The sequence below is a fragment of the Coturnix japonica genome, chromosome 3 (assembly GCF_054131305.1).
Source record: "Coturnix japonica strain WE chromosome 3, WE-NBRP24, whole genome shotgun sequence".
Lineage (NCBI taxonomy): Eukaryota > Metazoa > Chordata > Aves > Galliformes > Phasianidae > Coturnix > Coturnix japonica.
The window spans coordinates 76,981,464-77,006,519 of NC_140665.1; the positions used below are offsets into that span (position 1 = coordinate 76,981,464).

Sequence of the window (25,056 nt, forward strand, 5' to 3'; positions counted from 1 at the left end):
TTAAGAGTTGCCCATAATGTGTGCTATTTAGTCTGTCGTGATCCCTTAAAGGAGTAAAAGAATTGGTGAAAACTAGTCTAACTGCAGGCAAACCTAAGGGAGGCCCTGGGAACTCAGAAAAACATAGACGAGGCTCAAGATGGACAGGCCCACTTTATTTACTGCTCTGCAGACAGGCAGAAACACACTCGTCTCAGAGATCCCTCTCTTGAGTCAAGAAGTCAAGAGTGGACAAAGATTGAGATTTAAAGTGGACCTGATAATGAAAAGAATATTGCATCAACAAAAACTGAAGAAATTGAAGCAAATGCCACCAAAAAAATCAGGTTAAGAACAAGACGTGTTTAATCTGTAATCGCCCCTTAGGGTAGTACAGTATATGAAGCCAACTGCTTTCTCTGCAGTAAAACCCGAGGGAAACAAAGGAAATCCAGTCCGGCCACGCGCCTCAGAACAGGGCCGATGCCGCGGCCATGGAGGCCCAGGGCAGCTGAGGGGGGGCCGAAGGGTGGGGCCGAAGGGTGGGGATGGGGCGTCTGTGACGGCACAGCGCGTCACAATGCGGGGCTGGCATCGAGGCCAGCAGCGGGCAGCGCTGCTGCACTTTGGCCTGGGCCAGCGGTGAGTGCAGCAGCCGGGGGAAGGCTGCGCTGGGCCGGGCGCGACCTGCGGCCCGCGAGGGGTTTGGGAGCCTGCAGTGCCGGCAGCGAGCGCTCAGGGGAGCCTGTGAGCGGCTCTCTGGGCAGCCAGCAGCGGCGCTGGCCTCAGCCCCCGCTGCCTCCCAGCTCCCTCGGCCCCGCTCCTACCTGAGCCCAGGGGCTGTGGCTCCTGGACCCGCTCCCCCAGCCGTGCTCGAGCTCCCACCCAGCCCCACTGACCTCCCCTCTCTCATCTCTTCCAGATCATGGCTTTGGCGTTTTTCTTCGCCTTGTTGGCGCAGAGAGTGGCTTTCGTTGGTGATGAGTTGGACGTGGAAACGCTGGAACGCATGCGTGAGCGTGAGGTGTTTCTGCAAGAGCAGATGACACTTCAGTGGCAGCACGTAGAGAACCTGGGGCAGAGCTGGATAGGCATTCGAGCCTTGTCCTCTGTGTTGCCTTACCGGAAGGTTTGCAGCCTTCTTGAACGCATGCGTGAGGTGTTTCTGCGAAAGCGGATGGAAAAGCTTCCGCTTCCGCTTCCGCAATTGGAAGAGAGCAACCTGAAGAAGAGCAGGGTGGATATTCAAGCCTTGCTCTTCTCTGTGTTGCCTTACTGGAAGGTTTGCAGTGTTCTTTGCATTCTCTTCCTTTTTCTCTGGTTCATGTGGAAGATCTATAAAAGGTTCCAGAGAAGTGAAGACATCAGTGATGAGGAGAGCTCCATCAGTAAGCAGGAGCAGCAGGAGGAGCAACAGGTTGATGCGCTCTGGCCAGACCAAATTCATCGAGACAACTGTGAGCAGATACTCCTCCTATTTGGTCGCCTCATCAACTTATGCCAGTATCTCGTGTCAGATACTTTCTTTCCGGTGCCAGAGCGCCCCATCGGGGTGGGCAGTGCCTATGAAGGCTGGTGTCCCCCTGAGAAGGAACCCATCTTCTGCCTGCTTGTGCCCCTGTCGGCCCCCCGTGGGCACGTTTTCCACCTTGATCTGGGTGCCGCAGGGGAGCTGCCAGCAAGGAACTCCCGCATCCATGTAGATCTGGAATGCACGTGCGGGAGGGAGCCGGAGATGGGTATGCGGTGCTTCCTCCACACCTCCAAGGAAGAGCTGGGAAATCAGCACCCCAGCCTACTACGTGACTTCTGCGAGGACGCCTACCTAGATGTGGAGAAGACTGTCCGAAGGTTCCAGGTGCTGATCACACATGCCTGGAAATACATGCCTGAGGCAGAGACGTGCAGCATGAATGTGATGCCGTCCGGGCGCTCCTGCAGGATTCATCTGACAGACATCCACAAAACAGCCTGCGTTGTTGAGATTGTGTTTGGCGTCCAGCAAGAAAATACGGACATCTTTCTGAGCAGCCAGGAGACAGAGGCTGCTTTTACCCCCAGCACAACCTGGCCACAGAGTTGTGCGGTGGCTGAGGCAAAGTTTTTCCAGCACATAGCCACCCGTGACCAGTGGAACACTTTCAACCTCACATATGTGCAAGTGGGTGCCCACATCCTGGCGGGACAGACTTTTTCTCCCTACCAACTGAGGACAGTGCTCATGCACCTCCTGACTGACATCCCTTTGAAAAGCTGGCATGGGAGCTATTTCCTGCAGCGGATGGATGACATCTTGCGCTACCTGTGCTGCTGTGTGGAGGAAAAACGCCTGAACCATTTCCTCATAGGAAATGAGGATGTGCCTGCGGAGATTATCTTGCCGCAGGAATTCCGAGCGTCCCGACCGCTCAACCTCCTCCAGCACCTGGTGCAAGATCCAGACAGTTATGAGCAGGCACTGCAGGAGTTGTGGGAGCTGCAAGATCAGCTCACAGGCCTGCTGTTCTATTGGAAATGAGAGACGCCCACTTGTCCTACAGACGAGCACTCTGGACATGGAGAAGACACCACTCAGCAGGCAGTCGGAATTGCTCCCAAATGTTTTCTCCACAACAAACCAACAGTGCAGTAGCCAGAGTGCCGAACTGAATATGCACAAGGGAGCAGCTGGTGTGAGACTACACTGTCCTTCCCTCACCAGCCTGAGGACCACCTGGGGAGAGAGAAGATGCTCAGCCTCCTGTACAAACTCTCCAGGATATGGAGAAAACTGCAACCTGGTTCCAGGAACTGGTGAGAGAAGCCTGGGTAGCTATGCCTCAACTGTCAACAGTGCAGCGCGAGTTGAGGCCCTCCGTCTGCTTCTGCAAGCTCCGGCTGACAACCACCTCTTGCAGAGTCCTCTGGATTGAGCTCAGGCTCAGGGTACAGCAAGAGGACTTGGACACATTTCTGTCCTTTGAGTAGGCAGGGGCTGTTGACAGCAGAAGCACGAGGAGGCCGCAGAGATGCGATGCAGCAGAGACTTCTTTGGGAAACAGCCGCTACCGCAGGCTACATCTGATGGATTTCAAAAGAAGCTGCTTACTTAAGGCAGCGTTTGGAGTGCAGCAAGACCATGAAGACATCTATCCGAGCAGCCAGGAGACAGAGACAGCTAGACCCATATCCTGGTAGCCACCGGCATTTCTACATATGGGACCACACGGAGTGAAGAAGAATCATCTTTGTCCACACTGAAAATATAGTTAAATATAGTTAATGTAGATCAGAAAACGCATATTATTAAAACATATACATCGATGCTTCATCGATGTATATGTTTTAATTAAAATTTAATAAAAAATTTATAAAAATTTTTTAAAATTTTTAAAAAAATTATAAAAATTTTTAAAAATTTTAAAAAAATTATAAAAATTTATAAAAATTTATAAAAATTAAAAAAAATTAAAAAACAAACAAAACTAGTGGTGTATGTGCCCTTCTTTTGGTGAAACTAATGCATCAGCTTTGGAACACCGGTGGATGGCAAGCTGAGACTAACAATTGCAGAAGCTAGCTTTAAGCTTGACTGTGTTCGTTAGACATTATTTTGGGGCTTTGTAACTTGGGTTCATGGTGAAGGCATGGCCAGGACCCCCTTTTCTGCAGAGCTGGCACTGACATCGGCAAGGAAATAAAGTAACACAAATACATTAATCTGACTTAAGGCAGGGTAAACCCATGTCATTGCAGCTGACTTTCCTCCCATTCATCAAAAATTCTGTAGCAACTAAGCAAATACAAAGCAACTAAAAACCGCCAGCTAGGCCAAAGACAGTAAATGTTCCCATGCTTTTAGCTGGAGAGAGAAGTAAAAAGTGTTGATCTGTAAGCCAAAGTAACACTCCTTTCTTCCTTCTCTATACAGTCCTTCACATGTGCCACCATTCTGTTGTAGCATCATGAAGGAAGTAATCCAGAAAGTGACATAGGTTCCTGTTAACCATGCCATTTCTTGATTCCAAGAATCATTTAACAGCCATTAGGAGGGAAGAAATTTTGGTTTTCAGATTTTATGTAAGACCACCATACAATTCTTGTCAGCAATATACATCACAGAATCACAGAATTGTAGGGGTTGGAAGGGACCTCTAGAGATCATCGAGTCCAACTGAAAAGCAGGTTCCCTACACCAGGTCACACATGTAGGCATCCAGGTGGGTCATGAATATCTCCAGAGGAGACTCCACAACCCCCCTGGGCAGCCTGTTCCAGTGCTCCGTCACGTTCACCGTAAAGAAGGTCTTGGGCATATTTGTGCGGAATTTCATATGCTCCAGTTTCTGGCCGTTTCCCCTTCTCCTGTCTCCATGCACTACTGAGAAGAGTCTGGCCTCGCCACTTTGTCCCCCACACCTCAGGTATTTATAGACCTGGATCAGGTCCCCTCTCAGACTCCTTTTCTCAAGGCTAAACAGACCCAGTTCCCTAAGTCTCTCCTCATAGGGGAGATGCTCCAGGCCCTTCACCATCTTAGTCGCCCTCCGCTGGACTCTTTCCAAGAGATCCCTGTCTTTTTTGTTCTGGGGAGCCCAGAACTGGATGCAGCATTCCAGATGAGGCCTCACCAGGGCAGAGCAGAGGGGGAGGATCACCTCCTTCGACCTGCTGGACACGCTCTTTTTAATACACCCCAGTATGCCATTGGCTTTTTTGGCTACAAGGGCACACTGCTGGCTCATGGTCAATCTGTCGTCCACCAGGACGCCCAGGTCCCTCTCTGCAGAGCTCCTCTCCAGCAGGTCTTCCCCCAGCCTGTACTGGTGCATGCAATTATTTCTACCTAGGTGCAAGACTCTACACTTGCCTTTGTTAAACCTCATCCGGTTTCTTACTGCCCAGCTCTCCAGCCTGTCCAGGTCTCGCTGAATGGCAGCACAGCCTTCAGGCGTGTCAGCCAATGCTCCCAACTTCGCGTCATCAGCAAACTTGCTGAGGGTGGTCACTATCCCCTCATCAAGGTCGTTGATGAAGATGTTGAACAAGACCGGACCCAGTACAGACCCCTGGGGGACGCCGCTAGTTACAGGCCTCCAGCCAGACACCGCACCGCCAACGACAACCCTCTGCACTCTGCCAGTCAGCCAGTTCTCCACCCACTTCACCGTTCACTCATCTATCCCACGCTTCCTCAGCTTTGTTATAAGGATGTCACGGGGGACAGTATCAAAAGCCTTACTGAAATCAAGGCAGACTACATCTACCGCCCTTCCCCTGTCCACCCAGCTAGTGACATCTTCATAAAAGGCCACCAGGTTGGTCGAGCACGACCTCCCCTTGGTGAACCCATGCTGAGTACCCCTGATAACCTCCTTATCACCCAGTTGTCTGGAGATGGCATCCAGCACAAGCTGTTCCATCACCTTCCCTGGGACAGAGGTGAGGCTGACTGGCCTATAGTTACCCGGGTCTTCCTTCTTGCCCTTTCTGAAGACTGGAGTGACATTGGCCGTCCTCCAGCCTTCAGGCACCTCCCCAGTTCTCCAAGACCTCTGACAGATTACAGAGAGGCTCAGCAACAACCTCCGCCAGCTCTCTCAGCACCCGCGTATGCACCCCGTCAGGTCCCATGGATTTATGGACCTTAATGTTTCCTAGGCACTCACGGACCACCTCTTCCCTGACTAAAGGGGAATCTCCCATTCCCCGGTCTCAGGAACTTGCTTATTAAGATCAGAACTGTTTACTCCAATTAACGCCATTTAAGAAAATTTTAAAACTACATTGAATAAAGATTCGCATAAACAAGAGACTACAGTTCTGATTCAGATCCTGGAATATCCAGTAATACTCATTAAGAGTTGCCCATAATGTGTGCTATTTAGTCTGTCGTGATCCCTTAAAGGAGTAAAAGAATTGGTGAAAACTAGTCTAACTGCAGGCAAACCTAAGGGAGGCCCTGGGAACTCAGAAAAACATAGACGAGGCTCAAGATGGACAGGCCCACTTTATTTACTGCTCTGCAGACAGGCAGAAACACACTCGTCTCAGAGATCCCTCTCTTGAGTCAAGAAGTCAAGAGTGGACAAAGATTGAGATTTAAAGTGGACCTGATAATGAAAAGAATATTGCATCAACAAAAACTGAAGAAATTGAAGCAAATGCCACCAAAAAAATCAGGTTAAGAACAAGACGTGTTTAATCTGTAATCGCCCCTTAGGGTAGTACAGTATATGAAGCCAACTGCTTTCTCTGCAGTAAAACCCGAGGGAAACAAAGGAAATCCAGTCCGGCCACGCGCCTCAGAACAGGGCCGATGCCGCGGCCATGGAGGCCCAGGGCAGCTGAGGGGGGGCCGAAGGGTGGGGCCGAAGGGTGGGGATGGGGCGTCTGTGACGGCACAGCGCGTCACAATGCGGGGCTGGCATCGAGGCCAGCAGCGGGCAGCGCTGCTGCACTTTGGCCTGGGCCAGCGGTGAGTGCAGCAGCCGGGGGAAGGCTGCGCTGGGCCGGGCGCGACCTGCGGCCCGCGAGGGGTTTGGGAGCCTGCAGTGCCGGCAGCGAGCGCTCAGGGGAGCCTGTGAGCGGCTCTCTGGGCAGCCAGCAGCGGCGCTGGCCTCAGCCCCCGCTGCCTCCCAGCTCCCTCGGCCCCGCTCCTACCTGAGCCCAGGGGCTGTGGCTCCTGGACCCGCTCCCCCAGCCGTGCTCGAGCTCCCACCCAGCCCCACTGACCTCCCCTCTCTCATCTCTTCCAGATCATGGCTTTGGCGTTTTTCTTCGCCTTGTTGGCGCAGAGAGTGGCTTTCGTTGGTGATGAGTTGGACGTGGAAACGCTGGAACGCATGCGTGAGCGTGAGGTGTTTCTGCAAGAGCAGATGACACTTCAGTGGCAGCACGTAGAGAACCTGGGGCAGAGCTGGATAGGCATTCGAGCCTTGTCCTCTGTGTTGCCTTACCGGAAGGTCTGCAGCCTTCTTGAACGCATGCGTGAGGTGTTTCTGCGAAAGCGGATGGAAAAGCTTCCGCTTCCGCTTCCGCTTCCGCAATTGGAAGAGAGCAACCTGAAGAAGAGCAGGGTGGATATTCAAGCCTTGCTCTTCTCTGTGTTGCCTTACTGGAAGGTTTGCAGTGTTCTTTGCATTCTCTTCCTTTTTCTCTGGTTCATGTGGAAGATCTATAAAAGGTTCCAGAGAAGTGAAGACATCAGTGATGAGGAGAGCTCCATCAGTAAGCAGGAGCAGCAGGAGGAGCAACAGGTTGATGCGCTCTGGCCAGACCAAATTCATCGAGACAACTGTGAGCAGATACTCCTCCTATTTGGTCGCCTCATCAACTTATGCCAGTATCTCGTGTCAGATACTTTCTTTCCGGTGCCAGAGCGCCCCATCGGGGTGGGCAGTGCCTATGAAGGCTGGTGTCCCCCTGAGAAGGAACCCATCTTCTGCCTGCTTGTGCCCCTGTCGGCCCCCCGTGGGCACGTTTTCCACCTTGATCTGGGTGCCGCAGGGGAGCTGCCAGCAAGGAACTCCCGCATCCATGTAGATCTGGAATGCACGTGCGGGAGGGAGCCGGAGATGGGTATGCGGTGCTTCCTCCACACCTCCAAGGAAGAGCTGGGAAATCAGCACCCCAGCCTACTACGTGACTTCTGCGAGGACGCCTACCTAGATGTGGAGAAGACTGTCCGAAGGTTCCAGGTGCTGATCACACATGCCTGGAAATACATGCCTGAGGCAGAGACGTGCAGCATGAATGTGATGCCGTCCGGGCGCTCCTGCAGGATTCATCTGACAGACATCCACAAAACAGCCTGCGTTGTTGAGATTGTGTTTGGCGTCCAGCAAGAAAATACGGACATCTTTCTGAGCAGCCAGGAGACAGAGGCTGCTTTTACCCCCAGCACAACCTGGCCACAGAGTTGTGCGGTGGCTGAGGCAAAGTTTTTCCAGCACATAGCCACCCGTGACCAGTGGAACACTTTCAACCTCACATATGTGCAAGTGGGTGCCCACATCCTGGCGGGACAGACTTTTTCTCCCTACCAACTGAGGACAGTGCTCATGCACCTCCTGACTGACATCCCTTTGAAAAGCTGGCATGGGAGCTATTTCCTGCAGCGGATGGATGACATCTTGCACTACCTGTGCTGCTGTGTGGAGGAAAAACGCCTGAACCATTTCCTCATAGGAAATGAGGATGTGCCTGCGGAGATTATCTTGCCGCAGGAATTCCGAGCGTCCCGACCGCTCAACCTCCTCCAGCACCTGGTGCAAGATCCAGACAGTTATGAGCAGGCACTGCAGGAGTTGTGGGAGCTGCAAGATCAGCTCACAGGCCTGCTGTTCTATTGGAAATGAGAGACGCCCACTTGTCCTACAGACGAGCACTCTGGACATGGAGAAGACACCACTCAGCAGGCAGTCGGAATTGCTCCCAAATGTTTTCTCCACAACAAACCAACAGTGCAGTAGCCAGAGTGCCGAACTGAATATGCACAAGGGAGCAGCTGGTGTGAGACTACACTGTCCTTCCCTCACCAGCCTGAGGACCACCTGGGGAGAGAGAAGATGCTCAGCCTCCTGTACAAACTCTCCAGGATATGGAGAAAACTGCAACCTGGTTCCAGGAACTGGTGAGAGAAGCCTGGGTAGCTATGCCTCAACTGTCAACAGTGCAGCGCGAGTTGAGGCCCTCCGTCTGCTTCTGCAAGCTCCGGCTGACAACCACCTCTTGCAGAGTCCTCTGGATTGAGCTCAGGCTCAGGGTACAGCAAGAGGACTTGGACACATTTCTGTCCTTTGAGTAGGCAGGGGCTGTTGACAGCAGAAGCACGAGGAGGCCGCAGAGATGCGATGCAGCAGAGACTTCTTTGGGAAACAGCCGCTACCGCAGGCTACATCTGATGGATTTCAAAAGAAGCTGCTTACTTAAGGCAGCGTTTGGAGTGCAGCAAGACCATGAAGACATCTATCCGAGCAGCCAGGAGACAGAGACAGCTAGACCCATATCCTGGTAGCCACCGGCATTTCTACATATGGGACCACACGGAGTGAAGAAGAATCATCTTTGTCCACACTGAAAATATAGTTAAATATAGTTAATGTAGATCAGAAAACGCATATTATTAAAACATATACATCGATGCTTCATCGATGTATATGTTTTAATTAAAATTTAATAAAAAATTTATAAAAATTTTTTAAAATTTTTAAAAAAATTATAAAAATTTTTAAAAATTTTAAAAAAATTATAAAAATTTATAAAAATTTATAAAAATTAAAAAAAATTAAAAAACAAACAAAACTAGTGGTGTATGTGCCCTTCTTTTGGTGAAACTAATGCATCAGCTTTGGAACACCGGTGGATGGCAAGCTGAGACTAACAATTGCAGAAGCTAGCTTTAAGCTTGACTGTGTTCGTTAGACATTATTTTGGGGCTTTGTAACTTGGGTTCATGGTGAAGGCATGGCCAGGACCCCCTTTTCTGCAGAGCTGGCACTGACATCGGCAAGGAAATAAAGTAACACAAATACATTAATCTGACTTAAGGCAGGGTAAACCCATGTCATTGCAGCTGACTTTCCTCCCATTCATCAAAAATTCTGTAGCAACTAAGCAAATACAAAGCAACTAAAAACCGCCAGCTAGGCCAAAGACAGTAAATGTTCCCATGCTTTTAGCTGGAGAGAGAAGTAAAAAGTGTTGATCTGTAAGCCAAAGTAACACTCCTTTCTTCCTTCTCTATACAGTCCTTCACATGTGCCACCATTCTGTTGTAGCATCATGAAGGAAGTAATCCAGAAAGTGACATAGGTTCCTGTTAACCATGCCATTTCTTGATTCCAAGAATCATTTAACAGCCATTAGGAGGGAAGAAATTTTGGTTTTCAGATTTTATGTAAGACCACCATACAATTCTTGTCAGCAATATACATCACAGAATCACAGAATTGTAGGGGTTGGAAGGGACCTCTAGAGATCATCGAGTCCAACTGAAAAGCAGGTTCCCTACACCAGGTCACACATGTAGGCATCCAGGTGGGTCATGAATATCTCCAGAGGAGACTCCACAACCCCCCTGGGCAGCCTGTTCCAGTGCTCCGTCACGTTCACCGTAAAGAAGGTCTTGGGCATATTTGTGCGGAATTTCATATGCTCCAGTTTCTGGCCGTTTCCCCTTCTCCTGTCTCCATGCACTACTGAGAAGAGTCTGGCCTCGCCACTTTGTCCCCCACACCTCAGGTATTTATAGACCTGGATCAGGTCCCCTCTCAGACTCCTTTTCTCAAGGCTAAACAGACCCAGTTCCCTAAGTCTCTCCTCATAGGGGAGATGCTCCAGGCCCTTCACCATCTTAGTCGCCCTCCGCTGGACTCTTTCCAAGAGATCCCTGTCTTTTTTGTTCTGGGGAGCCCAGAACTGGATGCAGCATTCCAGATGAGGCCTCACCAGGGCAGAGCAGAGGGGGAGGATCACCTCCTTCGACCTGCTGGACACGCTCTTTTTAATACACCCCAGTATGCCATTGGCTTTTTTGGCTACAAGGGCACACTGCTGGCTCATGGTCAATCTGTCGTCCACCAGGACGCCCAGGTCCCTCTCTGCAGAGCTCCTCTCCAGCAGGTCTTCCCCCAGCCTGTACTGGTGCATGCAATTATTTCTACCTAGGTGCAAGACTCTACACTTGCCTTTGTTAAACCTCATCCGGTTTCTTACTGCCCAGCTCTCCAGCCTGTCCAGGTCTCGCTGAATGGCAGCACAGCCTTCAGGCGTGTCAGCCAATGCTCCCAACTTCGCGTCATCAGCAAACTTGCTGAGGGTGGTCACTATCCCCTCATCAAGGTCGTTGATGAAGATGTTGAACAAGACCGGACCCAGTACAGACCCCTGGGGGACGCCGCTAGTTACAGGCCTCCAGCCAGACACCGCACCGCCAACGACAACCCTCTGCACTCTGCCAGTCAGCCAGTTCTCCACCCACTTCACCGTTCACTCATCTATCCCACGCTTCCTCAGCTTTGTTATAAGGATGTCACGGGGGACAGTATCAAAAGCCTTACTGAAATCAAGGCAGACTACATCTACCGCCCTCCCCCTGTCCACCCAGCTAGTGACATCTTCATAAAAGGCCACCAGGTTGGTCGAGCACGACCTCCCCTTGGTGAACCCATGCTGAGTACCCCTGATAACCTCCTTATCACCCAGTTGTCTGGAGATGGCATCCAGCACAAGCTGTTCCATCACCTTCCCTGGGACAGAGGTGAGGCTGACTGGCCTATAGTTACCCGGGTCTTCCTTCTTGCCCTTTCTGAAGACTGGAGTGACATTGGCCGTCCTCCAGCCTTCAGGCACCTCCCCAGTTCTCCAAGACCTCTGACAGATTACAGAGAGAGGCTCAGCAACAACCTCCGCCAGCTCTCTCAGCACCCGCGTATGCACCCCGTCAGGTCCCATGGATTTATGGACCTTAATGTTTCCTAGGCACTCACGGACCACCTCTTCCCTGACTAAAGGGGAATCTCCCATTCCCCGGTCTCAGGAACTTGCTTATTAAGATCAGAACTGTTTACTCCAATTAACGCCATTTAAGAAAATTTTAAAACTACATTGAATAAAGATTCGCATAAACAAGAGACTACAGTTCTGATTCAGATCCTGGAATATCCAGTAATACTCATTAAGAGTTGCCCATAATGTGTGCTATTTAGTCTGTCGTGATCCCTTGAAGGAGTAAAAGAATTGGTGAAAACTAGTCTAACTGCAGGCAAACCTAAGGGAGGCCCTGGGAACTCAGAAAAACATAGACGAGGCTCAAGATGGACAGGCCCACTTTATTTACTGCTCTGCAGACAGGCAGAAACACACTCGTCTCAGAGATCCCTCTCTTGAGTCAAGAAGTCAAGAGTGGACAAAGATTGAGATTTAAAGTGGACCTGATAATGAAAAGAATATTGCATCAACAAAAACTGAAGAAATTGAAGCAAATGCCACCAAAAAAATCAGGTTAAGAACAAGACGTGTTTAATCTGTAATCGCCCCTTAGGGTAGTACAGTATATGAAGCCAACTGCTTTCTCTGCAGTAAAACCCGAGGGAAACAAAGGAAATCCAGTCCGGCCACGCGCCTCAGAACAGGGCCGATGCCGCGGCCATGGAGGCCCAGGGCAGCTGAGGGGGGGCCGAAGGGTGGGGCCGAAGGGTGGGGATGGGGCGTCTGTGACGGCACAGCGCGTCACAATGCGGGGCTGGCATCGAGGCCAGCAGCGGGCAGCGCTGCTGCACTTTGGCCTGGGCCAGCGGTGAGTGCAGCAGCCGGGGGAAGGCTGCGCTGGGCCGGGCGCGACCTGCGGCCCGCGAGGGGTTTGGGAGCCTGCAGTGCCGGCAGCGAGCGCTCAGGGGAGCCTGTGAGCGGCTCTCTGGGCAGCCAGCAGCGGCGCTGGCCTCAGCCCCCGCTGCCTCCCAGCTCCCTCGGCCCCGCTCCTACCTGAGCCCAGGGGCTGTGGCTCCTGGACCCGCTCCCCCAGCCGTGCTCGAGCTCCCACCCAGCCCCACTGACCTCCCCTCTCTCATCTCTTCCAGATCATGGCTTTGGCGTTTTTCTTCGCCTTGTTGGCGCAGAGAGTGGCTTTCGTTGGTGATGAGTTGGACGTGGAAACGCTGGAACGCATGCGTGAGCGTGAGGTGTTTCTGCAAGAGCAGATGACACTTCAGTGGCAGCACGTAGAGAACCTGGGGCAGAGCTGGATAGGCATTCGAGCCTTGTCCTCTGTGTTGCCTTACCGGAAGGTTTGCAGCCTTCTTGAACGCATGCGTGAGGTGTTTCTGCGAAAGCGGATGGAAAAGCTTCCGCTTCCGCTTCCGCTTCCGCAATTGGAAGAGAGCAACCTGAAGAAGAGCAGGGTGGATATTCAAGCCTTGCTCTTCTCTGTGTTGCCTTACTGGAAGGTTTGCAGTGTTCTTTGCATTCTCTTCCTTTTTCTCTGGTTCATGTGGAAGATCTATAAAAGGTTCCAGAGAAGTGAAGACATCAGTGATGAGGAGAGCTCCATCAGTAAGCAGGAGCAGCAGGAGGAGCAACAGGTTGATGCGCTCTGGCCAGACCAAATTCATCGAGACAACTGTGAGCAGATACTCCTCCTATTTGGTCGCCTCATCAACTTATGCCAGTATCTCGTGTCAGATACTTTCTTTCCGGTGCCAGAGCGCCCCATCGGGGTGGGCAGTGCCTATGAAGGCTGGTGTCCCCCTGAGAAGGAACCCATCTTCTGCCTGCTTGTGCCCCTGTCGGCCCCCCGTGGGCACGTTTTCCACCTTGATCTGGGTGCCGCAGGGGAGCTGCCAGCAAGGAACTCCCGCATCCATGTAGATCTGGAATGCACGTGCGGGAGGGAGCCGGAGATGGGTATGCGGTGCTTCCTCCACACCTCCAAGGAAGAGCTGGGAAATCAGCACCCCAGCCTACTACGTGACTTCTGCGAGGACGCCTACCTAGATGTGGAGAAGACTGTCCGAAGGTTCCAGGTGCTGATCACACATGCCTGGAAATACATGCCTGAGGCAGAGACGTGCAGCATGAATGTGATGCCGTCCGGGCGCTCCTGCAGGATTCATCTGACAGACATCCACAAAACAGCCTGCGTTGTTGAGATTGTGTTTGGCGTCCAGCAAGAAAATACGGACATCTTTCTGAGCAGCCAGGAGACAGAGGCTGCTTTTACCCCCAGCACAACCTGGCCACAGAGTTGTGCGGTGGCTGAGGCAAAGTTTTTCCAGCACATAGCCACCCGTGACCAGTGGAACACTTTCAACCTCACATATGTGCAAGTGGGTGCCCACATCCTGGCGGGACAGACTTTTTCTCCCTACCAACTGAGGACAGTGCTCATGCACCTCCTGACTGACATCCCTTTGAAAAGCTGGCATGGGAGCTATTTCCTGCAGCGGATGGATGACATCTTGCGCTACCTGTGCTGCTGTGTGGAGGAAAAACGCCTGAACCATTTCCTCATAGGAAATGAGGATGTGCCTGCGGAGATTATCTTGCCGCAGGAATTCCGAGCGTCCCGACCGCTCAACCTCCTCCAGCACCTGGTGCAAGATCCAGACAGTTATGAGCAGGCACTGCAGGAGTTGTGGGAGCTGCAAGATCAGCTCACAGGCCTGCTGTTCTATTGGAAATGAGAGACGCCCACTTGTCCTACAGACGAGCACTCTGGACATGGAGAAGACACCACTCAGCAGGCAGTCGGAATTGCTCCCAAATGTTTTCTCCACAACAAACCAACAGTGCAGTAGCCAGAGTGCCGAACTGAATATGCACAAGGGAGCAGCTGGTGTGAGACTACACTGTCCTTCCCTCACCAGCCTGAGGACCACCTGGGGAGAGAGAAGATGCTCAGCCTCCTGTACAAACTCTCCAGGATATGGAGAAAACTGCAACCTGGTTCCAGGAACTGGTGAGAGAAGCCTGGGTAGCTATGCCTCAACTGTCAACAGTGCAGCGCGAGTTGAGGCCCTCCGTCTGCTTCTGCAAGCTCCGGCTGACAACCACCTCTTGCAGAGTCCTCTGGATTGAGCTCAGGCTCAGGGTACAGCAAGAGGACTTGGACACATTTCTGTCCTTTGAGTAGGCAGGGGCTGTTGACAGCAGAAGCACGAGGAGGCCGCAGAGATGCGATGCAGCAGAGACTTCTTTGGGAAACAGCCGCTACCGCAGGCTACATCTGATGGATTTCAAAAGAAGCTGCTTACTTAAGGCAGCGTTTGGAGTGCAGCAAGACCATGAAGACATCTATCCGAGCAGCCAGGAGACAGAGACAGCTAGACCCATATCCTGGTAGCCACCGGCATTTCTACATATGGGACCACACGGAGTGAAGAAGAATCATCTTTGTCCACACTGAAAATATAGTTAAATATAGTTAATGTAGATCAGAAAACGCATATTATTAAAACATATACATCGATGCTTCATCGATGTATATGTTTTAATTAAAATTTAATAAAAAATTTATAAAAATTTTTTAAAATTTTTAAAAAAATTATAAAAATTTTTAAAAATTTTAAAAAAATTATAAAAATTTATAAAAATTTATAAAAATTAAAAAAAATTAAAAAACAAACAAAACTAGTGGTGTATGTGCCCTTCTTTTGGTGAAACTAATGCATCAGCTTTGGAACACCGGTGGATGGCAAGCTGAGACTAACAATTGCAGAAGCTAGCTTTAAGCTTGACTGTGTTCGTTAGACATTATTTTGGGGCTTTGTAACTTGGGTTCATGGTGAAGGCATGGCCAGGACCCCCTTTTCTGCAGAGCTGGCACTGACATCGGCAAGGAAATAAAGTAACACAAATACATTAATCTGACTTAAGGCAGGGTAAACCCATGTCATTGCAGCTGACTTTCCTCCCATTCATCAAAAATTCTGTAGCAACTAAGCAAATACAAAGCAACTAAAAACCGCCAGCTAGGCCAAAGACAGTAAATGTTCCCATGCTTTTAGCTGGAGAGAGAAGTAAAAAGTGTTGATCTGTAAGCCAAAGTAACACTCCTTTCTTCCTTCTCTATACAGTCCTTCACATGTGCCACCATTCTGTTGTAGCATCATGAAGGAAGTAATCCAGAAAGTGACATAGGTTCCTGTTAACCATGCCATTTCTTGATTCCAAGAATCATTTAACAGCCATTAGGAGGGAAGAAATTTTGGTTTTCAGATTTTATGTAAGACCACCATACAATTCTTGTCAGCAATATACATCACAGAATCACAGAATTGTAGGGGTTGGAAGGGACCTCTAGAGATCATCGAGTCCAACTGAAAAGCAGGTTCCCTACACCAGGTCACACATGTAGGCATCCAGGTGGGTCATGAATATCTCCAGAGGAGACTCCACAACCCCCCTGGGCAGCCTGTTCCAGTGCTCCGTCACGTTCACCGTAAAGAAGGTCTTGGGCATATTTGTGCGGAATTTCATATGCTCCAGTTTCTGGCCGTTTCCCCTTCTCCTGTCTCCATGCACTACTGAGAAGAGTCTGGCCTCGCCACTTTGTCCCCCACACCTCAGGTATTTATAGACCTGGATCAGGTCCCCTCTCAGACTCCTTTTCTCAAGGCTAAACAGACCCAGTTCCCTAAGTCTCTCCTCATAGGGGAGATGCTCCAGGCCCTTCACCATCTTAGTCGCCCTCCGCTGGACTCTTTCCAAGAGATCCCTGTCTTTTTTGTTCTGGGGAGCCCAGAACTGGATGCAGCATTCCAGATGAGGCCTCACCAGGGCAGAGCAGAGGGGGAGGATCACCTCCTCCGACCTGCTGGACACGCTCTTTTTAATACACCCCAGTATGCCATTGGCTTTTTTGGCTACAAGGGCACACTGCTGGCTCATGGTCAATCTGTCGTCCACCAGGACGCCCAGGTCCCTCTCTGCAGAGCTCCTCTCCAGCAGGTCTTCCCCCAGCCTGTACTGGTGCATGCAATTATTTCTACCTAGGTGCAAGACTCTACACTTGCCTTTGTTAAACCTCATCCGGTTTCTTACTGCCCAGCTCTCCAGCCTGTCCAGGTCTCGCTGAATGGCAGCACAGCCTTCAGGCGTGTCAGCCAATGCTCCCAACTTCGCGTCATCAGCAAACTTGCTGAGGGTGGTCACTATCCCCTCATCAAGGTCGTTGATGAAGATGTTGAACAAGACCGGACCCAGTACAGACCCCTGGGGGACGCCGCTAGTTACAGGCCTCCAGCCAGACACCGCACCGCCAACGACAACCCTCTGCACTCTGCCAGTCAGCCAGTTCTCCACCCACTTCACCGTTCACTCATCTATCCCACGCTTCCTCAGCTTTGTTATAAGGATGTCACGGGGGACAGTATCAAAAGCCTTACTGAAATCAAGGCAGACTACATCTACCGCCCTCCCCCTGTCCACCCAGCTAGTGACATCTTCATAAAAGGCCACCAGGTTGGTCGAGCACGACCTCCCCTTGGTGAACCCATGCTGAGTACCCCTGATAACCTCCTTATCACCCAGTTGTCTGGAGATGGCATCCAGCACAAGCTGTTCCATCACCTTCCCTGGGACAGAGGTGAGGCTGACTGGCCTATAGTTACCCGGGTCTTCCTTCTTGCCCTTTCTGAAGACTGGAGTGACATTGGCCGTCCTCCAGCCTTCAGGCACCTCCCCAGTTCTCCAAGACCTCTGACAGATTACAGAGAGAGGCTCAGCAACAACCTCCGCCAGCTCTCTCAGCACCCGCGTATGCACCCCGTCAGGTCCCATGGATTTATGGACCTTAATGTTTCCTAGGCACTCACGGACCACCTCTTCCCTGACTAAAGGGGAATCTCCCATTCCCCGGTCTCAGGAACTTGCTTATTAAGATCAGAACTGTTTACTCCAATTAACGCCATTTAAGAAAATTTTAAAACTACATTGAATAAAGATTCGCATAAACAAGAGACTACAGTTCTGATTCAGATCCTGGAATATCCAGTAATACTCATTAAGAGTTGCCCATAATGTGTGCTATTTAGTCTGTCGTGATCCCTTAAAGGAGTAAAAGAATTGGTGAAAACTAGTCTAACTGCAGGCAAACCTAAGGGAGGCCCTGGGAACTCAGAAAAACATAGACGAGGCTCAAGATGGACAGGCCCACTTTATTTACTGCTCTGCAGACAGGCAGAAACACACTCGTCTCAGAGATCCCTCTCTTGAGTCAAGAAGTCAAGAGTGGACAAAGATTGAGATTTAATGTGGACCTGATAATGAAAAGAATATTGCATCAACAAAAACTGAAGAAATTGAAGCAAATGCCACCAAAAAAATCAGGTTAAGAACAAGACGTGTTTAATCTGTAATCGCCCCTTAGGGTAGTACAGTATATGAAGCCAACTGCTTTCTCTGCAGTAAAACCCGAGGGAAACAAAGGAAATCCAGTCCGGCCACGCGCCTCAGAACAGGGCCGATGCCGCGGCCATGGAGGCCCAGGGCAGCTGAGGGGGGGCCGAAGGGTGGGGCCGAAGGGTGGGGATGGGGCGTCTGTGACGGCACAGCGCGTCACAATGCGGGGCTGGCATCGAGGCCAGCAGCGGGCAGCGCTGCTGCACTTTGGCCTGGGCCAGCGGTGAGTGCAGCAGCCGGGGGAAGGCTGCGCTGGGCCGGGCGCGACCTGCGGCCCGCGAGGGGTTTGGGAGCCTGCAGTGCCGGCAGCGAGCGCTCAGGGGAGCCTGTGAGCGGCTCTCTGGGCAGCCAGCAGCGGCGCTGGCCTCAGCCCCCGCTGCCTCCCAGCTCCCTCGGCCCCGCTCCTACCTGAGCCCAGGGGCTGTGGCTCCTGGACCCGCTCCCCCAGCCGTGCTCGAGCTCCCACCCAGCCCCACTGACCTCCCCTCTCTCATCTCTTCCAGATCATGGCTTTGGCGTTTTTCTTCGCCTTGTTGGCGCAGAGAGTGGCTTTCGTTGGTGATGAGTTGGACGTGGAAACGCTGGAACGCATGCGTGAGCGTGAGGTGTTTCTGCAAGAGCAGATGACACTTCAGTGGCAGCACGTAGAGAACCTGGGGCAGAGCTGGATAGGCATTCGAGCCTTGTCTTCTGTGTTGCCTTACCGGAAGGTTTGCAGCCTTCTTGAACGCATGCGTGAGGTGTTTCTGCGAAAGCGGATGGAAAAGCTTCCGCTTCCGCTTCCGCTTCCGCAATTGGAAGAGAGCAACCTGAAGAAGAGCAGGGTGGATATTCAAGCCTTGCTCTTCTCTGTGTTGCCTTACTGGAAGGTTTGCAGTGTTCTTTGCATTCTCTTCCTTTTTCTCTGGTTCATGTGGAAGATCTATAAAAGGTTCCAGAGAAGTGAAGACATCAGTGATGAGGAGAGCTCCATCAGTAAGCAGGAGCAGCAGGAGGAGCAACAGGTTGATGCGCTCTGGCCAGACCAAATTCATCGAGACAACTGTGAGCAGATACTCCTCCTATTTGGTCGCCTCATCAACTTATGCCAGTATCTCGTGTCAGATACTTTCTTTCCGGTGCCAGAGCGCCCCATCGGGGTGGGCAGTGCCTATGAAGGCTGGTGTCCCCCTGAGAAGGAACCCATCTTCTGCCTGCTTGTGCCCCTGTCGGCCCCCCGTGGGCACGTTTTCCACCTTGATCTGGGTGCCGCAGGGGAGCTGCCAGCAAGGAACTCCCGCATCCATGTAGATCTGGAATGCACGTGCGGGAGGGAGCCGGAGATGGGTATGCGGTGCTTCCTCCACACCTCCAAGGAAGAGCTGGGAAATCAGCACCCCAGCCTACTACGTGACTTCTGCGAGGACGCCTACCTAGATGTGGAGAAGACTGTCCGAAGGTTCCAGGTGCTGATCACACATGCCTGGAAATACATGCCTGAGGCAGAGACGTGCAGCATGAATGTGATGCCGTCCGGGCGCTCCTGCAGGATTCATCTGACAGACATCCACAAAACAGCCTGCGTTGTTGAGATTGTGTTTGGCGTCCAGCAAGAAAATACGGACATCTTTCTGAGCAGCCAGGAGACAGAGGCTGCTTTTACCCCCAGCACAACCTGGCCACAGAGTTGTGCGGTGGCTGAGGCAAAGTTTTTCCAGCACATAGCCACCCGTGACCAGTGGAACACTTTCAACCTCACATATGTGCAAGTGGGTGCCCACATCCTGGCGGGACAGACTTTTTCTCCCTACCAACTGAGGACAGTGCTCATGCACCTCCTGACTGACATCCCTTTGAAAAGCTGGCATGGGAGCTATTTCCTGCAGCGGATGGATGACATCTTGCGCTACCTGTGCTGCTGTGTGGAGGAAAAACGCCTGAACCATTTCCTCATAGGAAATGAGGATGTGCCTGCGGAGATTATCTTGCCGCAGGAATTCCGAGCGTCCCGACCGCTCAACCTCCTCCAGCACCTGGTGCAAGATCCAGACAGTTATGAGCAGGCACTGCAGGAGTTGTGGGAGCTGCAAGATCAGCTCACAGGCCTGCTGTTCTATTGGAAATGAGAGACGCCCACTTGTCCTACAGACGAGCACTCTGGACATGGAGAAGACACCACTCAGCAGGCAGTCGGAATTGCTCCCAAATGTTTTCTCCACAACAAACCAACAGTGCAGTAGCCAGAGTGCCGAACTGAATATGCACAAGGGAGCAGCTGGTGTGAGACTACACTGTCCTTCCCTCACCAGCCTGAGGACCACCTGGGGAGAGAGAAGATGCTCAGCCTCCTGTACAAACTCTCCAGGATATGGAGAAAACTGCAACCTGGTTCCAGGAACTGGTGAGAGAAGCCTGGGTAGCTATGCCTCAACTGTCAACAGTGCAGCGCGAGTTGAGGCCCTCCGTCTGCTTCTGCAAGCTCCGGCTGACAACCACCTCTTGCAGAGTCCTCTGGATTGAGCTCAGGCTCAGGGTACAGCAAGAGGACTTGGACACATTTCTGTCCTTTGAGTAGGCAGGGGCTGTTGACAGCAGAAGCACGAGGAGGCCGCAGAGATGCGATGCAGCAGAGACTTCTTTGGGAAACAGCCGCTACCGCAGGCTACATCTGATGGATTTCAAAAGAAGCTGCTTACTTAAGGCAGCGTTTGGAGTGCAGCAAGACCATGAAGACATCTATCCGAGCAGCCAGGAGACAGAGACAGCTAGACCCATATCCTGGTAGCCACCGGCATTTCTACATATGGGACCACACGGAGTGAAGAAGAATCATCTTTGTCCACACTGAAAATATAGTTAAATATAGTTAATGTAGATCAGAAAACGCATATTATTAAAACATATACATCGATGCTTCATCGATGTATATGTTTTAATTAAAATTTAATAAAAAATTTATAAAAATTTTTTAAAATTTTTAAAAAAATTATAAAAATTTTTAAAAATTTTAAAAAAATTATAAAAATTTATAAAAATTTATAAAAATTAAAAAAAATTAAAAAACAAACAAAACTAGTGGTGTATGTGCCCTTCTTTTGGTGAAACTAATGCATCAGCTTTGGAACACCGGTGGATGGCAAGCTGAGACTAACAATTGCAGAAGCTAGCTTTAAGCTTGACTGTGTTCGTTAGACATTATTTTGGGGCTTTGTAACTTGGGTTCATGGTGAAGGCATGGCCAGGACCCCCTTTTCTGCAGAGCTGGCACTGACATCGGCAAGGAAATAAAGTAACACAAATACATTAATCTGACTTAAGGCAGGGTAAACCCATGTCATTGCAGCTGACTTTCCTCCCATTCATCAAAAATTCTGTAGCAACTAAGCAAATACAAAGCAACTAAAAACCGCCAGCTAGGCCAAAGACAGTAAATGTTCCCATGCTTTTAGCTGGAGAGAGAAGTAAAAAGTGTTGATCTGTAAGCCAAAGTAACACTCCTTTCTTCCTTCTCTATACAGTCCTTCACATGTGCCACCATTCTGTTGTAGCATCATGAAGGAAGTAATCCAGAAAGTGACATAGGTTCCTGTTAACCATGCCATTTCTTGATTCCAAGAATCATTTAACAGCCATTAGGAGGGAAGAAATTTTGGTTTTCAGATTTTATGTAAGACCACCATACAATTCTTGTCAGCAATATACATCACAGAATCACAGAATTGTAGGGGTTGGAAGGGACCTCTAGAGATCATCGAGTCCAACTGAAAAGCAGGTTCCCTACACCAGGTCACACATGTAGGCATCCAGGTGGGTCATGAATATCTCCAGAGGAGACTCCACAACCCCCCTGGGCAGCCTGTTCCAGTGCTCCGTCACGTTCACCGTAAAGAAGGTCTTGGGCATATTTGTGCGGAATTTCATATGCTCCAGTTTCTGGCCGTTTCCCCTTCTCCTGTCTCCATGCACTACTGAGAAGAGTCTGGCCTTGCCACTTTGTCCCCCACACCTCAGGTATTTATAGACCTGGATCAGGTCCCCTCTCAGACTCCTTTTCTCAAGGCTAAACAGACCCAGTTCCCTAAGTCTCTCCTCATAGGGGAGATGCTCCAGGCCCTTCACCATCTTAGTGGCCCTCGTTATTGTGTTAAGTAAAAACAAAAAACAAACAACGAAACAACAACAACAAAACCCTTGAGAAATCCACATTCAGAAGAAATTTCAGTATGAAAGTTAAAAATTGTAGTGGTTAATAATTAAACACATCATAAATCTGTATTTTCTACTCCTGAGCAGTAGGAGGTTCAGGCCCTAATGTTCAGTTTACCATGATATTCATGTATTATAACAAACCTCTTAGAGACCCCACCAAAACACAGACCACACTGCACTTATAGAAACAGAAATGTGGACTCAATAGATTCTGACTTAACAAAAGATGTAAAGAAAACTTGGAACAGCACTCAAGTAAAGCAACAGAGAAGGTTTATTTTTTAGTGTTTTTACCACTATTCAGATAAGAGGCTATACAATCCCTGTGGAGGACAACTTCTGTTCTATCAGGATCTTCTAGCAGGCTTGAAGGAGGTTTAGGAGCTCCTTCTCATCACCAACAGGTAAGGCTCCTTCTGCTGCTGTATCTTTGTGATTGGCAGTGACTGTGAAGTGGTAACTCTTTTTCCATCCAAGTATCAGTCCTTGGCTGTGTATTCTAGCATGCTCACAGAAGTGCTGAAAGATTTGCCTTTGTATATCACATTCTTTCCTAAGATAGCTCATGTCTGATTGATTGTATGTTATGGATGAACAACGCACTGTGTACCTACCACATGAACAGGTACAAATAAGCTCAGTAAAAGCATCTCTGAACAGTGCTGCTGTTACTCTGATTGTCATGAGTATCACAGCAAGTGTCTAAAATCAGTGCCTGTATGACCATTGAGCTTTTAAATAGGATTTGGGTGGCTGCTTTTCAAGAGATTGTATTCTTGTGAAAGGTAGCTTTACTAATACAGGAGCAGTAATTACTTAAACTCAGTTCCTAACTATTATCTGCTAATAATGAAATAAGATGTTTCTGAAGTTGGGGAATGAATTAAGTTATATTTAGATAGATCCCTAGTATGAATGAGCAACAAGAGCTGGGCACACTAATGCTTTTATAACTGTCCTCATGCATCCTTTTCTCTCCCTTTAAAAATCTTGTTATTCATCTCCAAAGCCCTCTTCTCTTAAGAATGCTTTTATACTAACCTGGCAATCAGGCTGTTAATCTACTGTGTCTGTGACTTACTCTTGCTTAGCAGCTTCATATCTTTTCCCTTTACTAGTTTTGCCCTCCTTCTGTACCTCCCTACAATATCTTTTTAATGAGTTTGAACAGAATTAGATTTACTTTTTCCTGATCCTCAGTTACTAGACACAATAGTAATCATCAGGGATACCTGTGCTTCCTAAAGCAAATAACACGAAACATAAAATTTAATACAGTTGCTGACAATTATTTTTTTAATTTTTATGCAACTGTATTTGTCAAAGCCAGATGCTCCCAAGATGTTCCAAGTTTGTTCAGGTGATATCTCTAAACCTTGCAGATGTTGGTGCTGGTGTATGTGCCAGCAGAAGCAGCCTGAGTTTGCTTGGATAACACTGCCACATGCTGGTAAGTAAGGAAAAGTCCCAGCTGGCTGATGGGACAGGAAAAAAAAAAAAAAAAAAAAAAAAAAAAAAAAAAAAAAAAAAAAAAAAAAAAAAAAAAGCAGATGCACTTTAGGTTGCAAATTACTTTTACTTTGTGACAGAACACAAGGCAAAGCCTCAAATTGCACCAGGGGAGGCTTAGATTGGATAGCACTAAAAAAAATGAGAGTGTGATCAAGCACCAGAACAGTTGCTCACATCAGTGGTGGAGTCATCATCCCTGGAGCTATTTAAAAGACGTGTGGGTGTTACTCTTAGCATGTGACGCTTTGAACAACAGACTTGCAAAGTTAGGTGGATGGTTGGTCTTGGTGATCTTGAAGTTCTTCAACTTAGATGATTCTGTTTCAGTGATACATAATGAAACATATACAGTTCTGTATAACCATTTGTTTCTAGTAGTAACTGTAACTTTCAGAGTAAATTTGGTGAAATTAGCAGTATTTATAGCTGGGAAGAAGACAATCAACCACTAAACTAGTTTCCAAATCGTATGTGAATAAATACAGTGTTGATAGTATGCCTGGGAGGGCGGAGGGGGGAATAAAAATTAAAAGCAAAACAAAGCTATCACAGAACATTCATAATTTTTTCCATCACACTACTGAAAGCAGCAAAGTACAGGATTGCAAGGATCAGGGGGAAAGTTGAAGGAAAACAGATCCACTCTAGAAAAATTTACACGCTATTTCAGATTTAGTGCTCCTCCGTTTAGACAGCCTTTGCTGAAAAAAATTTATCCCCTAGTTATCTCAAGCTCTGGGATTTTCAGTATAAGTTTCATGATTCAAATACTAATTCAACATGGTTCCTGCTTAAAGGAGAAATCTCACATGCTCAAATATCAATATGGAGTGGTCACAGCAGGATCCTAGACGACCAACTGCTTCTGAAACTTTAATTACTAGATGGCTTGAGTTAAGTAAGATTAAACATGCTTAGAGATACTACTTTAAAGAAATGTTGTTAAAATAGATCAATATTGTTATGAAAACCACTTGAATTTTCTGGCAAATATTTGGGGTTTTTTTTTTGTTGTTTTTTGTTTTTTTGTTTTTTTTTTTTTTTGGATTGTTTGTTTGTTTTGAGAAGGGAGGAGAGGCGTTTTTTCTTTCCTAGCTTCCTATACCCTCACTTTAAAGGCATTGTATTGCAAGGTATTTTAAAGTTATAGGCAGGAAATAGAATTTCATTCCATATCCTCTCCCAGTATCCATGTATTCTTGGTCTTTCAATACCTAAGACACTATATGAAAACAGTATGGTGACTGTAAAACAGGCTCTTCATACTCCTTTCTTTGCGGTCCTGTCAGAAAAGGGTCAGGGTATGAAATATATCTTGTTGCAATATTTGTTTGGAAAGAAGGTTCCCCATAAACATTCCTTCCAGTGGCTTTCATTCCTAATGAAATGCAGATCTCTACACATCCCATCCGGACTGAATAATTTTGCTTACCACAGTACATATTTCCTTTCATTTTCTAGGGAAGAAAAATATAATTTTCTTCTCTTTTTTATTAC

General features: G+C 49.0%; 1 protein-coding gene across 1 annotated transcript; it reads left to right on the forward strand.

Moving 5' to 3' along the window:
• Nucleotides 1-931: 931 nt before the first annotated feature.
• LOC146761511 (inositol 1,4,5-trisphosphate receptor-interacting protein-like 1) lies at nt 932-3,254 on the forward strand. The gene has a single exon (XM_085541972.1). The coding sequence runs from the start codon at nt 989-991 to the stop codon at nt 2,495-2,497; it is 1,509 nt and encodes a 502-aa protein (XP_085398098.1). The 5' UTR covers nt 932-988; the 3' UTR covers nt 2,498-3,254.
• The last annotated feature ends 21,802 nt before the right edge of the window (nt 3,255-25,056 follow it).